This window comes from Drosophila takahashii, chromosome X (genome assembly GCF_030179915.1).
Source record: "Drosophila takahashii strain IR98-3 E-12201 chromosome X, DtakHiC1v2, whole genome shotgun sequence".
Lineage (NCBI taxonomy): Eukaryota > Metazoa > Arthropoda > Insecta > Diptera > Drosophilidae > Drosophila > Drosophila takahashii.
The window spans coordinates 15,221,814-15,233,857 of NC_091683.1; the positions used below are offsets into that span (position 1 = coordinate 15,221,814).

The following is a 12,044-nucleotide window of genomic DNA, read 5'->3' on the forward strand; positions in this document are numbered from 1 at the left end:
TAATCGTATTTTCTAGGTAAGTACTGAATATTTATTTTAAAAAATTCAGAACTTTTTTTTCCTTGGATTTTATAGATTAAAAAAAATAATATTAAAAAAAATGTACGAATAGATTTGAATATTTTGATAAGTATAAAATAAGTATACGTTTTAACATGACTTGAATTCTTTTAATTACTTAAAACAAGAATTTCCCATTTAGAATAACTTTTTTTTATATCCCTAAAATGAAAACACTCACAAGTGTGATCCAACAGCACCGAAGCCGAGGCCGATGTAATTTTGTATTTAAGAAATTATTTCAAAAATGGAATAAAAAAAACATGAAGGACTAGATTTATGTGCTTAGAAGGCAGCCGTGAGGACGACCTGCAGGGCCATGTAGACGGTGGCGCCCAGGGCCACGAAGAAGGCGAGGGCCCGGGATGGCTGGGGCACTACGACCACGGCGTAGACGAGCGTGTGGACGATGCGGGCGATGCCCACGGCCCGGAACAGATTGATGGCCAGGAAGGCGGCCGGATTGGTCAGGACGTAGAGCAGGCCGATGGCGAAGAAGGGCAGGATGTTCTCCAAGTCGTTGCGGTGGGCACGACGCACACGCTCCACATTCGGATCGTCGAACTTGACCTTCAGCTTGGGGGACATCAGGTCCTCGGGGTTGGCGAAGGTCTGAAAACGAAGATAACGATTGGGAATTACAATTTTTTTTAGAATTTCTTGGAAATATTTTGTATGTTTAATATTAAACAAGAAGGATGTTAAATAAAGAAATAACATTAAAATCAGGATAAGATATATAAGTTCCAATGAAAATTGAAAAATCTATGCCTAGCACATACTTTTCAAAACCTATGAGCTATGAGTTTGGTTTTGAAGTGTCATCGTGAATGTCACAGATATGAACTTTCCAATGTCGAAGTCCATAAACATAAGTCGAACCAGTCTTATCTGTATCATATCAGCTTAACAAAAAAGACATATCAAGTTGATGTTAAAATAACATTAAAATAATAAAATACATCATCCCAAACCTTTCTTTTTAATTTAAAATGGGATCATTATTATGCCGGTCAACATATGTATATTTAGAACTTTAAATTGTAATCTAAACATTTTAATTACTAATTTCACAGATAAAAGATAAAAAACATTGTTTATAGGACAGTTCACTGTTTTGATACTTTACTGTGATTTAAATAGAATATTTTAGCTTAAGGCCCCGTAGCTATAGCTAAGGTTAGGTTCGGCTGTAAATTTTACATTACAGCCGAACACTTTAGAATAATAATAATAAAATAGAATATTTAATTTATTTATCTTAAGCTAATTTAACTTTCACTAAAGCCAGACTTTGGACTACACCATGTAAAAATAATATTTAGTCCTGTTAATATATCAAACCGTTAATTCAGACCTTTGGTGTTTCACATCTCGTAACTTTTAATACAAATAAATTGGGTAATCAGTTTAGTTTGGATCCATTTAAACTTTCACTGACACGAGACTTTGACCCCACTGTGCGACCCCCCCTCTCTCTCTCTCTCTCTCTCTCTCACCTTCGTCTTGAATCGCTGGATGGCGGTCAAAAGGCTCATGAGCAGCATTTTGATGACCAAAACTCCGACCCAAAAGGTGAAACTCTTGAAGACGGGATTCGTGAGGCTGAGCAGTTCCACGGGGCTGGCCATTTTATTTGTTTTCTTCTCTGTTTTTCAACTTTATCAATAAATAAACTATAACTTTATTTAACAGCCTGTCCGGACGCCGCTAAAAAATAAAATGAGCACCGTTCGCACTCGCTCTATATTTTTATACCACACCATACCGGCAAGCGAAAGCTCTCTCTCTCGCTATTTGCCCTCTCGCTCCGACTAATTGATAATAGTGCCTAGTCATTCTGAGACAGCGAATGCGATCGAGAGAGGGACAGCTGAGGTCAAAATAATAATATTTCAGATTAAAAATATTTATTTTCTTGTTGATCTTTTTCAGTTTCATAAAATTTCTTTAATTTTAAGGGAACAAATTTTTTACCTTAAATTTAAAATTTGTTTGTTTATAAAAAAAATGTTACTTGGTGCAGTAGAGCTTTAGGCAATACCTGTATCTTCGGATGGAACCATAAAAAATAGATTATAAAAATCAAAAATGTATCTTACCGCCGTAATGAAACGCATCAGACCCGTATAAATGCCCGTGGCGAAGATCTTGAGCACCAATATAGCCGACCATCCCAGATAGCATCGGAACACCTGATTGTCCAGTGAAATAAGCTCGGGATTTAGCATTTTGAGAGCTACAGGTGCACTTGCAAACTGAAATCGGTTGTAATCGAGTTGGTAAACAGAAGCTGACGATACCCTAGAGACTAGTAAATTGGGTATATTAATTCAGAGGAATTTAGTTTGTTCTTCAAATTCCTAAATATTTATTCATAACACAAAATCATTTAGATAAGGTGATCTAGAACTCCTGTGATATTTTCTAAAATTTATTTATTTCTAGTCCACTTGGTAACAATATTTTCGTACTTTTCCTACAATTTCCCAGTCTTTGGTTTTAAATGAAAGCTACATTGCAGAACCTTGTAATTCCCAAGTGGTTTTTTCGGTTGTTTGGCGAGGGTATTTTTCGACCATCACTCATAATTGCCTTCTATAACTCGTTTTGTTGTCGTCGCCGTCAAGTGCCGGCGATTAACATTAAATGAAACTACAAAAGCAAACGAATTGCCGGTAATTACCGTCAAATTGCAAAGACAAAAAGCTCGGTAAATTAAATTTCGTTCTAGTTATTCAACAAAAATCATAAAAATTGCAGTTTCAAAATTGAAAAAATTAAATATGGTTTAATCGGACAAGTCAAGCGATAAGAAGGGCTAAATATAGATTAGAAGCGCACCTGTATTTGTTCAATCATATCGAAATGTGCCTTCAAATTGATAAGACTAGAGTAAATCCCATTAAATCGCTGGACTTTAATAAAAAATAATATATTATAATATTTGAACTCAATTGAAAAAACGAAGGTACTAGAAAAATCTTATCACAAACAGGTTTAACCTGTGACTTAAATAGAGAAATATTTCAATATAATTAACCTGTAATTATGCGATTTCTAAAGCAGTACAAATAAATTATACTTGATGTAAGGGGTTTATAAAATATTCAAATATTTAAACTTGGTCAAAATAATGCGAAATTATATATTTTAAATTACCTTTTTAGCAATTTAAATGTTTATTAACTAATAAAAGAAGTTTAAAGAAGCTTTAGACCCTTGAAAATCCATTATAATAATAATCCTGCCTTAATCATAATTTGAGGAAGTGATTTCCCCCATTTTAGAGATATATGTTCTAAAATATCTTTGAAGAATCTTCGACTTCCCATTATAACCCATCAAAACAATAGTCCTGCCTTAATCATAATTTGAGGAAGTGATTTCCCCAACGATCTGTTTTCCATTATCCACTTGGCGACCTAACCCGCTGGCCCCAATTCCGCGAAATCGCTCCGATCTTGGGCCTAACCTTCTGCCAGCAAATTTGGGGTAATGGTAATGCAGGCACAATGATTCTATAGGGCGCGATTCCGAGTTCTGGGTACCCAGACCCAAGCGAATATATGTACATGCATATATGCAGTCATTATGCTCCACTCAATCAAGTGGCAAGGGTTGGGGGCTCGAGTACGGCTTACAGCGGAAAACCCAGACGGTGTCCACTTCACAGACGGACCCGAGAGGCCCCGAGAATAGCAAACGTGAACGGATGAAAAGCCTATTTCCTAAGTGTAATTAATTAATTTCGGTGGCTGTGACGGTGACTGCGCCCAACTGCAAGCAGCAGTTGCCTGCTGCATCCGACATCTCCGACATCCATTCGATTCAGTTTATCCAGCGCACTGTCGTCGCGAACACGTCCAGAATAACTCGAAAAAATCTGTTTTCGTATTACGGAATTTACGGATTATCAAACTGGATCACATTTTCGAGGACGGTCAGCGGCAGCAGTTTCACAAAATGTCCCACGGCGAGCGAAAAGGCCGCCTGAATGTGGTCAAGTTTCTGGAATTGGTAATGGATTTTTTTTTCAAGTGATCCTTAATGTTGTGATAAATAACTCGAAAAAATAAATGAACTGTTGAAGATTGAAGTTCGACATCTATAAATATATCATACCAAAAAACAACTTGGGAATTATAACAAAATTTGTATGATGTATATTTAAAAATAATTGAATTATTTTTTGGAATAATAAGGATATGGATATGGATTACCAAAACATAATTATTTCTTTCCAAAAAACAACTTGGGAATTAGATCAAAACTAAAATAGGAATTATAAGAAATTATTTGAGATTTTAAAATATTTGGATTACCAAAACATAAAACATAAATTAAAAGCCCTCTATAACTCTATTATTTCGTTTTTAGGGCTTTGCGGTAGCGTGTCTAGTGCTTCACTTCTACAGCTTTAATGATCGCGATATTATGACCTCGTTTTTGGCCACTGGCACCTTTACGGGCTACATCATAGTGGTGATCGGGGTATTTGCAGGTATATTATAAAATCAGTATATTCTTAATCAGAAATAGGTATCCATATAAAATACTAAAACTAGATATCGTCAAAATTCCAGGTGTTCTGATGCGGGCCCCCATTCACAAGCGCATCGACATTTTCTTCAGTGTCCTGGGCTGCACTCTGTTCGTGGCCAGCGGCGTGTTCATCATCGAGGCCTGGGAGTTCTCGTTCCGCACCAGAACTCGGGATCTCGCGCTCATCAAGGCCTCGTTGTCCATCGTCAATGGGGTGCTGTTCGGATTCGATGCCGTCTTCACATTTCGCGACAAGTGAATCATCGCTTTTTTTGAGCCACTGGACACCATTTTGCCAAATCCTCTGGAGCTTCTTTTTTGTGCATTTAATAGTTGTAAGAATATATATATATTTTTTTCGTCGCCCTAAATTGTACTTCCACTAGACCTTAAAAACATCGATGTTATCGAATCGGTATTGTCAATATATCGAAAATATCGATACTTTTCAAGCTCTAACTTCCACCAATCAAGCCATACAAACAAGACATACAAACTGTTAACGTTAATCTTTATATTTAAGTGTTCTTTTTTTTGTCTCAATAAAAAGTAATTCGCCATCACTCAATTAGTCATACAAGAAAGCTAGCGTCGATATTCTCTCGACTAAGTAATAATATCCCGGTACTCCGATCATGGTTTACAAAGTGGGGGGAAAATTCGATAGAAAACATTTGCAATACGGCTATCTAAAATTATTTCAATAATTACAGTACATAATCGAAATTCAAGGTCAATCAACTCAAACAAAATATATATATAATAGAAAATGTCACTTTTAATTTAAGTAGTTGCCAACTATGTGTGTTTTTTGATTCTTTTCCGGGGCAAACGCAAAAGCAAGCTCGTCGCAGACCACATACCAAATTTGATAGCCCTAGCTAAATTAGATCCCGAGATCCAGGTGTTGTTCGCGGAATATACAATGGTAAATCGAGAGTACCGAGAGCAGTACAGTTTGGGGACACAATGGTAATGGTATAGGTGAGCTGCTGGTGGCCCATTTTGTTTACACATCGTAATAGTAGTTACAAATTAATTTCTTCTTTTTTTTTTGTTTATTGTGTGGGTTTTTTTCATTTGTTGATAAACGTGAGACCGCTGCTTCTGCTTTGTTATGCTGTGCTTCCCATTGAGTGTTCCTCTGCCAGCTGGTTGTTGTTGTGGTTGTCGTTAGGCATCTTTGGATGTCGTGTTGAGTGTGTTGTTGCTGAGTGGTGTGGAGGCTCCCAGGCTCCCGGGTTCCTAGGCAGAGTTGTGGATGTTCAGACGGAAGATGTCGTGGGCGACGAAGAAGGTGCCGGCATTGGCCTTCAGGACGAAAACCTGCGAGAAGGCGTGCGGGGGATCGTCGTCGCACTGCAAAACAATTAAATCATACATATATTAGTTGAATATATCAAATAAAAATAAATATTATTTTAATTCATTAACAAGCGTGCGAATAACCAATTTCGATTTTTAAAGTTTTTAATTTCTCAAGTTAGAAATGAAAGGGAGAACACAGACAATTTCAAGCCGGGATTTCAGAAATTCAGAGGAAGAGGGGTGTGGTGTACAACTGGCAGCCGATTGGTCGTGTGTGCAGGTGCGTGTTCACTGTACAGTGGTCGCTCGCAAATTGGCTGGCCAGTTACAAAATTGATAAACACTTTTCTGGCCATTTAAAAACAAAAACTATACAGTGAACTTATTAAAATAAGGTGTTGAAATAAAATGTTTTATAATCTTGTTCATTTCTGTAGAGTTTTGTGTTAAGTTTCAAATAGTTTTTATATTTTTTGAAAGCCTTTAAAGTAGAGCTTGAAAAAATATCTACAGTTTGCTAATTCTCGATAATTAATATTCCTTAAAAACATGGATTTTATCGAATCAATATTGTAAACATATCGAAAATATCGATATTTTCATGCTCTAATTTAAAGGCATATTTTAGAAGAGTTTTTAAAATAGATGAAAATGTAAAGTTAAATTAAAGTAAGTTTAGAAATTATTTCAAAAAGGGACAGCTTATGAGAGAGACATTGAAAAATACATCTATTTATCACATGTTATTAGTGCTGAAAGGAACTTTCTCTTGAATTTTTTTATTTTCCGGTTTAATATTCATTTAGTTCCAAGTTCCCAGCGACCAACTGCAAATTGTTAAGTAGAACTAACCAATCCAACTCAAAAACTAGCGAAAACCATGCACGAAATGAAATGCGCAACATTTTGATTTTGGTTAATTATCTATCGTTGGGCATTCACGTACTGTGAGGACAATTAGAAGAAGTTGAAGGACGAAGGACGATAGTTATTGTGGGCGGGGCTGGGCGGCAGAAGGTCGACGGACAGCAGAACACCTTCCTATCGCTTAGATATAGCTTTCTTTCGTTTTTTAACTGGCTCTCGTCTCGTCGCTGCTGGCTGATCATTTGGCTGCAGCTGCATTTCTCGATCTGTATACAGTATATGGCCGGTCGCTGGTGTCTGTTGACTGGGCGTGGCAATCGGGGGGCGGTGGGGCTACACATCGTGCAGCGATAGCCGAAATATATCGTGCTGCACAAAGAAACTGCCGCCCACCGGCTTCAAAACGAAGGTCTGAATGTAGGCATGCGGCTGATCCTCATCGGTCTGTTGTTTTTTTTTTGTTTGTATTTTTGATAATAACCAGAGTTGAGATATACGATACAACAGTTGATGTATATGGTATATTCGATGCAGCGGCGGTTGGCTAATAGCACTGACCAATGGGAAATTGAGTTTAAGGCCAAGAACGAATGAGGGTAATGATAGTTTTCTTTTCTTAAACATTTTTCGATTATTTCAAAGGGTAATCTATTAATTAATGTATTTTTTATGTACTTTTATGATATGATTCTTTTTTTCTTTTGATTATATTTATTTCTTATGCTTAGATTATTATTTAATTGTTCTGGTATTATTAAAAGATTTATATTTCTAGTTGTAGCTACTTTTTCAAGGAAAATGAACTTAATCCGGGTAATTAATGTGCTTATGTTTACATAATAGGTACAAATGATTTATGTATATTAATATATATATAAAAAATGAGGCAGACTAAAGCAAGCTTATAAAAAATATGAAAGTGTGTAGAAAGTGCGAGTAATGAATATATTTTGTTCTCATTTGAATATATTGCAAAATAGGCAAGCAAAAAAAGGATGGAATGTGAAAATATCTAAAAATCGTTTATACAAATTTTACTAGTGATGCAATACGATTTTATAGACAGTGCTATTATATCCTAGCCGCCGCTGAGCACGGGAATTTCCCCTCGGATGAATGGGTGTTTCTTTTTTTCCTATAACCATCGTTCTGCTTACCTGTAGCCTTCCGAGGACATTGATCAGCACTCCGCCATCGAAAGTGGGCTGCGAGTCCACTGTGGTTATCACTCGTGTAATCTTCTGAAAACTCAGGCTCTGCAAGAATTTACTATATTAACAATACGCTCAAAGGGCTATGTTTTATGAGGACTTGCCTGGACTTTCTCGAGGATCTTGGGCGCACCCTGTATTTGGTGACCTTCAAAGGTCATAAAGGAGTCGGTAGCCTGGAAGATAGAAAAATGTGTGATTAAATTTCTGAATTTTTGCCAATATTATAAAATTAAGGTTTTTTTTAGATTATACATTTTATTTGGAAAATAATTTAAGTGGAAAATAATGAGAATTTGGTGAGTTTTTTACTTTTATTGTTTGCCTTTTGGTACAATATTAAGATTCAACTAAGTTTCTCTGTTTCTATAATAATTCTATAATATTATGATGATTCTACCTTGTATTTAACCACTTTTTAAACCTAAATTGATTCACAATTTTAATCCCATGATTTTTCTTTAATAATTCTATAATATTATGATCATTCTACCTAGTATTTAACCACTTTTTAAACCTAAATTGTTTGATAATTTTAATCTCACTTTAATAACGTAAAAATTTCAGTGAAAATTTTAAATTTTTCTTATTTTTGAATTTTTTTTTGATGATGCTATTTGGTTGCCCGCTGTTGTATGTTGGTCACATATATCTCGCATGTGTGTATTATTTATGCGAGCATGGGCGTAATGTGTCACTCGAAACTTCGAGAATCGATCGCCCCCCACACTTATCCCCCCCTCTCATCCTATTCTCCCGATATCCCGATTCCTATATCTCCAGCTGCTACATATATTTTCGCGCTCTTTTTCGTTTTGCGCCCATTTTCGCTTCATTTTTTTTTTTTTTTGCATTGCACTGCCAAAGGAGGCGGAATTTTTCAAGGGCGCGTCGCGCGTCACCTGCGTGCGAGCGGGACAGCAACAGATGGATGCGGAGGCGGAGGACAAAGCGGAGCAGCGGGATAAAGGAGGAGCTGGGGGATGGGAAAACAGAACAGAGAACAACAACACTTACGCTGTAGAAGTTGACCACGTTCGCCCGGTTCGCCGGGTCATCGAATATCGCATAGTACTGCTGCACAAAGCCCTTGCCGATGTCCTCGTACTGCGGATTCAGCGACATTTCACTCGTGGGAAGGCGGAAGGTGCGACGAAAGGTAAGCGGGCAAAGGCGGGCTGGTGAGCAATCCGATCCGATCGAGCGGCACACGACGTATTCCGAAAAATTAAAATAAAACCAACCAAATTTTTTTTGCGAGGCGCAGCGCACTAGAGGTGGTCGGGAGTCGATAGAAACAACGAAAGTTGGGCGAAAAACAATCGAGGTTCGATGTCGACTATCGGCATTTGCACATCACTGAAATGTTGGTGGCGGTCTTTTTAACAGAAATTTTGCATTTTTGTAACAGATCTGTTAACTCTCCTAAATGTTTTAATTAATAAACTATTTTAGGAAATCTATACTGATAAAAAAACGTATACTGATGTTAATTACTAGGTTTTTAGCTGCTCCAAGCTTGCCAAGTTACAGCAAAAAATCGATTAAAAAAAAGTGCAATTTTTACCAAAAATCAAACTCCTGATTTTCCAACCAAAAAATAAAGTATTTTCGTCATAAAAATTGAAATAATGATCTAAATATGGAATGCCATACCTCGTTGAACTCGTAATAAAATCTCCAATCGATTTGCATTTCAACCTGCAAATTTTTAATTTTTGCCATTTTTGGCAAAATTAAAACCCCTGAACAAAAATGTGAAAATTGGGTCAAATATTTATTTCTTTAAATCAATTGGAAAGTTTACTGGTGTTAATTATTAGGTTGTAAGCTGTACAAAACAGTACGCTCTTTCGATTTGGAACCATTTTTGTCCAAGTTACAGCAAAATACCCATAATAAAAAAAAAATGTTTACCAAAAAAAAAGATTCTGATTTTTCCCAAAAAATAAAAAAATTGGGTCACAAATTAGTTAGTGTTAAGTTAAAATAACATTTAGATTAGTTGTAAGTTAACATTTCTGTTAAAGGGTGTCTTGGCTAAGTTAGCGAGGACACACACCCGCCCGCCTTCGTTTTTAAAGAGACCGTTTGGCGATGCAACAGGTTCGATAGTTTGCGATATCGACGACCGATAGGCGATAGTCGTAGGGTGTAGTTAAAATAATATAAAATAAAATAAAAGGGCTGGCTGACCGAAACTGGGCGTTGTACTCTCTCATGCAGCGATGTTCACCGCCGCCTTCACCGACCTGGCGCGCCTGTGCCGCATCTGCCTGCGCCACCTGCGCGAGCGGGAGAAGGAAATGCAAGTTCGCCTCCCAGATTCCCGACTCTTTGCGATCCTCCAGAGATTCCTCGACATAAATTTACCCCAGGAGCCGCCGGGTTGGCCGACGGAGATCTGCAATCTGTGCCACAATGCGGTGCTTTGCCTGGAGGAGCTGCGCCAGGTGGCCAGGGAATCCGGCCAGAAGCTCAGCGAGTGGCAAACGCCGGCGATGATTCCCTTGGACAGGGTGGATATATATGTGGTTTTACCCTCTTAAGATTGGAATTAATACCTTCTTAGGGCTTCCGCAGGTGAAGGAGGAGCCGCTGGAGGAGGTCAACCAGGAAAATTCGCAGGAAATGGCGTTAGAGCAGGAGAAGCGGGAGGAAAGCCTGCAGGAGGAGGAAAAGCCAGGAGAAGATCAGGAGGAAACCCTCGAGGAGGAGCAGCAGCCGCCGGGCGGCCACAGCAGCAAGCGACGCGCCGGTTTGGCCTGCGATCAGTGCGGCAAGCAGGTGTACAAGTTGCCCTACCTGGAAGCCCACATTCGCAGCGTCCATCAGGGCTACACGAAGCCCTTCCTGTGTCGCAGCTGCGACAAGTGCTTCACCCGCTACGAGCAGCTGCGCTCGCACATGCGCAACGCCCATCCGCAGCTGGAGCAACTGCAGCAGGAGCTGCGCGACCTCATCTGCGAGCTGTGCAATCGTCAGTACAGCACCAAGAATGCCTTGGGTGAGCACTTGAAGCGACATGCGCAGCGCAAGGAGCATGTCTGCGAGCATTGCGGCGTGGCGAAGGTGACGCGCACCGAGCTACTGACCCACCTGCGAACCCACAATCCCACCTGGGAGCGCTTCAAGTGCGAGCAGTGTCCGCAGCTCTTTCGCCACAAGAGCGCCATTAGTCGGCATGTGCGCGTGGTGCACGAGGGACAGCGGCGCTTCCAGTGCGGCCATTGCGAGAAGAAGTTCGGCACGCATGCCTCGCAGGTGCGGCACGAGCGGCTGCACGCGGAGACGGCGGCGGCGGGAGGAGGTGGAGAGCCCTGCGTTTCGCTGGAGACGCTGGAGTTGCACCTAAGGCGCCACAGGAAGAGGAGGGAGAAGGAGGATTCCGATTCCGATTCGGATTCAGATTCAAATTCAGATTCAGAGAGCCTGGAGGATCGGAGGAAGCGGCTGAGGAAGCGGCAGAAGGAGAGACAACAAGATCAAGGCTGCCAGGAGGAGCAGGAGGAGCACCTAAAGCAGGAGGAGGAGCACCCCGAATGGCAGCACAAATTAGAGGAGGATGGAGAAGCACAAGAAGAGCCCTTCCATGACTACAAAATGAGCACTTCAGAGGCCTTGTGATGGCTATACACCTATCTACTATATATTATATATAATTAAAATGAATGGGCCAAGAAATCTTGGCATCATGGCTGAATATTCCACGATGTGCGCTACTTTTTAGCCACAAATTGTTAAATAATTGGCTTTTTAAGCTTTTTTTAACGTTGCTATTACAATGTATTAAATCATTTTTATATCACCAGTTTACTGAAAGTTTGGTTTTTCTTTGGGGTGCAGATTAAAAAAAAAACATTTTTTGTAGGAGGTTTTCTTTATTAATTTTATTTTAGTAATATTTTTTTAAAGCAAGTAATTTAAAATCTGTATTTTAATAAACGTTTATTTTCATTAATATATTATTCTTTAATATTTTTAAATTTTATTATTTTTGTTAATTAAATTTTAAAAAATCTAGAGATGTGCGCCCCAGCGATACCTCACAGC

At 38.9% G+C, this 12,044-nt stretch overlaps 4 protein-coding genes across 7 annotated transcripts; 2 read left to right on the forward strand and 2 right to left on the reverse strand.

Annotated features, from left to right (window-relative positions):
* Window positions 1-244: 244 nt before the first annotated feature.
* Mgstl (Microsomal glutathione S-transferase-like) lies at window positions 245-2,321 on the reverse strand. 2 transcript variants are annotated; one of them, XM_017148894.3, is made up of 2 exons: window positions 2,163-2,321; window positions 245-672 (listed from the first exon to the last, which is right to left on the reverse strand). In XM_017148894.3, the coding sequence occupies exons 1-2, from the start codon at window positions 2,289-2,291 to the stop codon at window positions 346-348; spliced, it is 456 nt and encodes a 151-aa protein (XP_017004383.1). In that variant the 5' UTR covers window positions 2,292-2,321; the 3' UTR covers window positions 245-345. The 2 variants fall into 2 exon arrangements, with proteins under 2 accessions (XP_017004383.1, XP_017004384.1); XM_017148895.3 differs by lacking the exon at window positions 2,163-2,321 and adding an exon at window positions 1,560-1,792.
* Window positions 2,322-3,710: 1,389 nt separating this feature from the next.
* Window positions 3,711-5,002, forward strand: LOC108062297 (uncharacterized). Of its 2 annotated transcripts, none has more exons than XM_070218850.1 (3): window positions 3,711-4,080; window positions 4,441-4,564; window positions 4,629-5,002. In XM_070218850.1, exons 1-3 carry the CDS (start codon window positions 4,027-4,029, stop codon window positions 4,862-4,864), a joined length of 414 nt encoding a protein of 137 aa, XP_070074951.1. In that variant the 5' UTR covers window positions 3,711-4,026; the 3' UTR covers window positions 4,865-5,002. The 2 variants fall into 2 exon arrangements, with proteins under 2 accessions (XP_070074951.1, XP_017004389.1); XM_017148900.3 differs by having other exon boundaries at window positions 3,732-4,080; window positions 4,647-5,002.
* A 102-nt stretch (window positions 5,003-5,104) lies between these two features.
* Ntf-2 (nuclear transport factor-2) lies at window positions 5,105-9,294 on the reverse strand. Its single transcript, XM_017148897.3, has 4 exons — window positions 9,009-9,294; window positions 8,096-8,167; window positions 7,938-8,036; window positions 5,105-5,964 (listed from the first exon to the last, which is right to left on the reverse strand). The coding sequence occupies exons 1-4, from the start codon at window positions 9,114-9,116 to the stop codon at window positions 5,851-5,853; spliced, it is 393 nt and encodes a 130-aa protein (XP_017004386.1). The 5' UTR covers window positions 9,117-9,294; the 3' UTR covers window positions 5,105-5,850.
* Window positions 9,295-10,122: 828 nt separating this feature from the next.
* Window positions 10,123-11,797, forward strand: LOC108062302 (zinc finger protein 120). 2 transcript variants are annotated; one of them, XM_017148906.3, is made up of 2 exons: window positions 10,123-10,510; window positions 10,575-11,794. In XM_017148906.3, the coding sequence occupies exons 1-2, from the start codon at window positions 10,220-10,222 to the stop codon at window positions 11,616-11,618; spliced, it is 1,335 nt and encodes a 444-aa protein (XP_017004395.2). In that variant the 5' UTR covers window positions 10,123-10,219; the 3' UTR covers window positions 11,619-11,794. The 2 variants fall into 2 exon arrangements, with proteins under 2 accessions (XP_017004395.2, XP_070075176.1); XM_070219075.1 differs by having other exon boundaries at window positions 10,384-10,510; window positions 10,564-11,797.
* The last annotated feature ends 247 nt before the right edge of the window (window positions 11,798-12,044 follow it).

Bases quoted from the DNA above. Each gene is read 5' to 3' on its own strand.
- Mgstl (XM_017148895.3), bottom strand. From the start codon at position 1,691: ATGGCCAGCCCCGTGGAACTGCTCAGCCTCACGAATCCCGTCTTCAAG. The intron at 673-1,559 runs GTGAGAGAGAGA...CTTCGTTTTCAG, and splicing joins TCCAGCGATTCAAGACGAAG to ACCTTCGCCAACCCCGAGGA.
- LOC108062297 (XM_070218850.1), top strand. From the start codon at position 4,027: ATGTCCCACGGCGAGCGAAAAGGCCGCCTGAATGTGGTCAAGTTTCTG. The intron at 4,081-4,440 runs GTAATGGATTTT...TTTCGTTTTTAG, and splicing joins TGGTCAAGTTTCTGGAATTG to GGCTTTGCGGTAGCGTGTCT. The intron at 4,565-4,628 runs GTATATTATAAA...TACTAAAACTAG, and splicing joins GGTGATCGGGGTATTTGCAG to ATATCGTCAAAATTCCAGGT.
- Ntf-2 (XM_017148897.3), bottom strand. From the start codon at position 9,116: ATGTCGCTGAATCCGCAGTACGAGGACATCGGCAAGGGCTTTGTGCAG. The intron at 8,037-8,095 runs GCAAGTCCTCAT...AAATTCTTGCAG, and splicing joins AGATCCTCGAGAAAGTCCAG to AGCCTGAGTTTTCAGAAGAT. The intron at 5,965-7,937 runs GTAAGCAGAACG...ATTGTTTTGCAG, and splicing joins ATGTCCTCGGAAGGCTACAG to TGCGACGACGATCCCCCGCA.
- LOC108062302 (XM_017148906.3), top strand. From the start codon at position 10,220: ATGTTCACCGCCGCCTTCACCGACCTGGCGCGCCTGTGCCGCATCTGC. The intron at 10,511-10,574 runs GTGGATATATAT...GGGCTTCCGCAG, and splicing joins CGATGATTCCCTTGGACAGG to GTGAAGGAGGAGCCGCTGGA.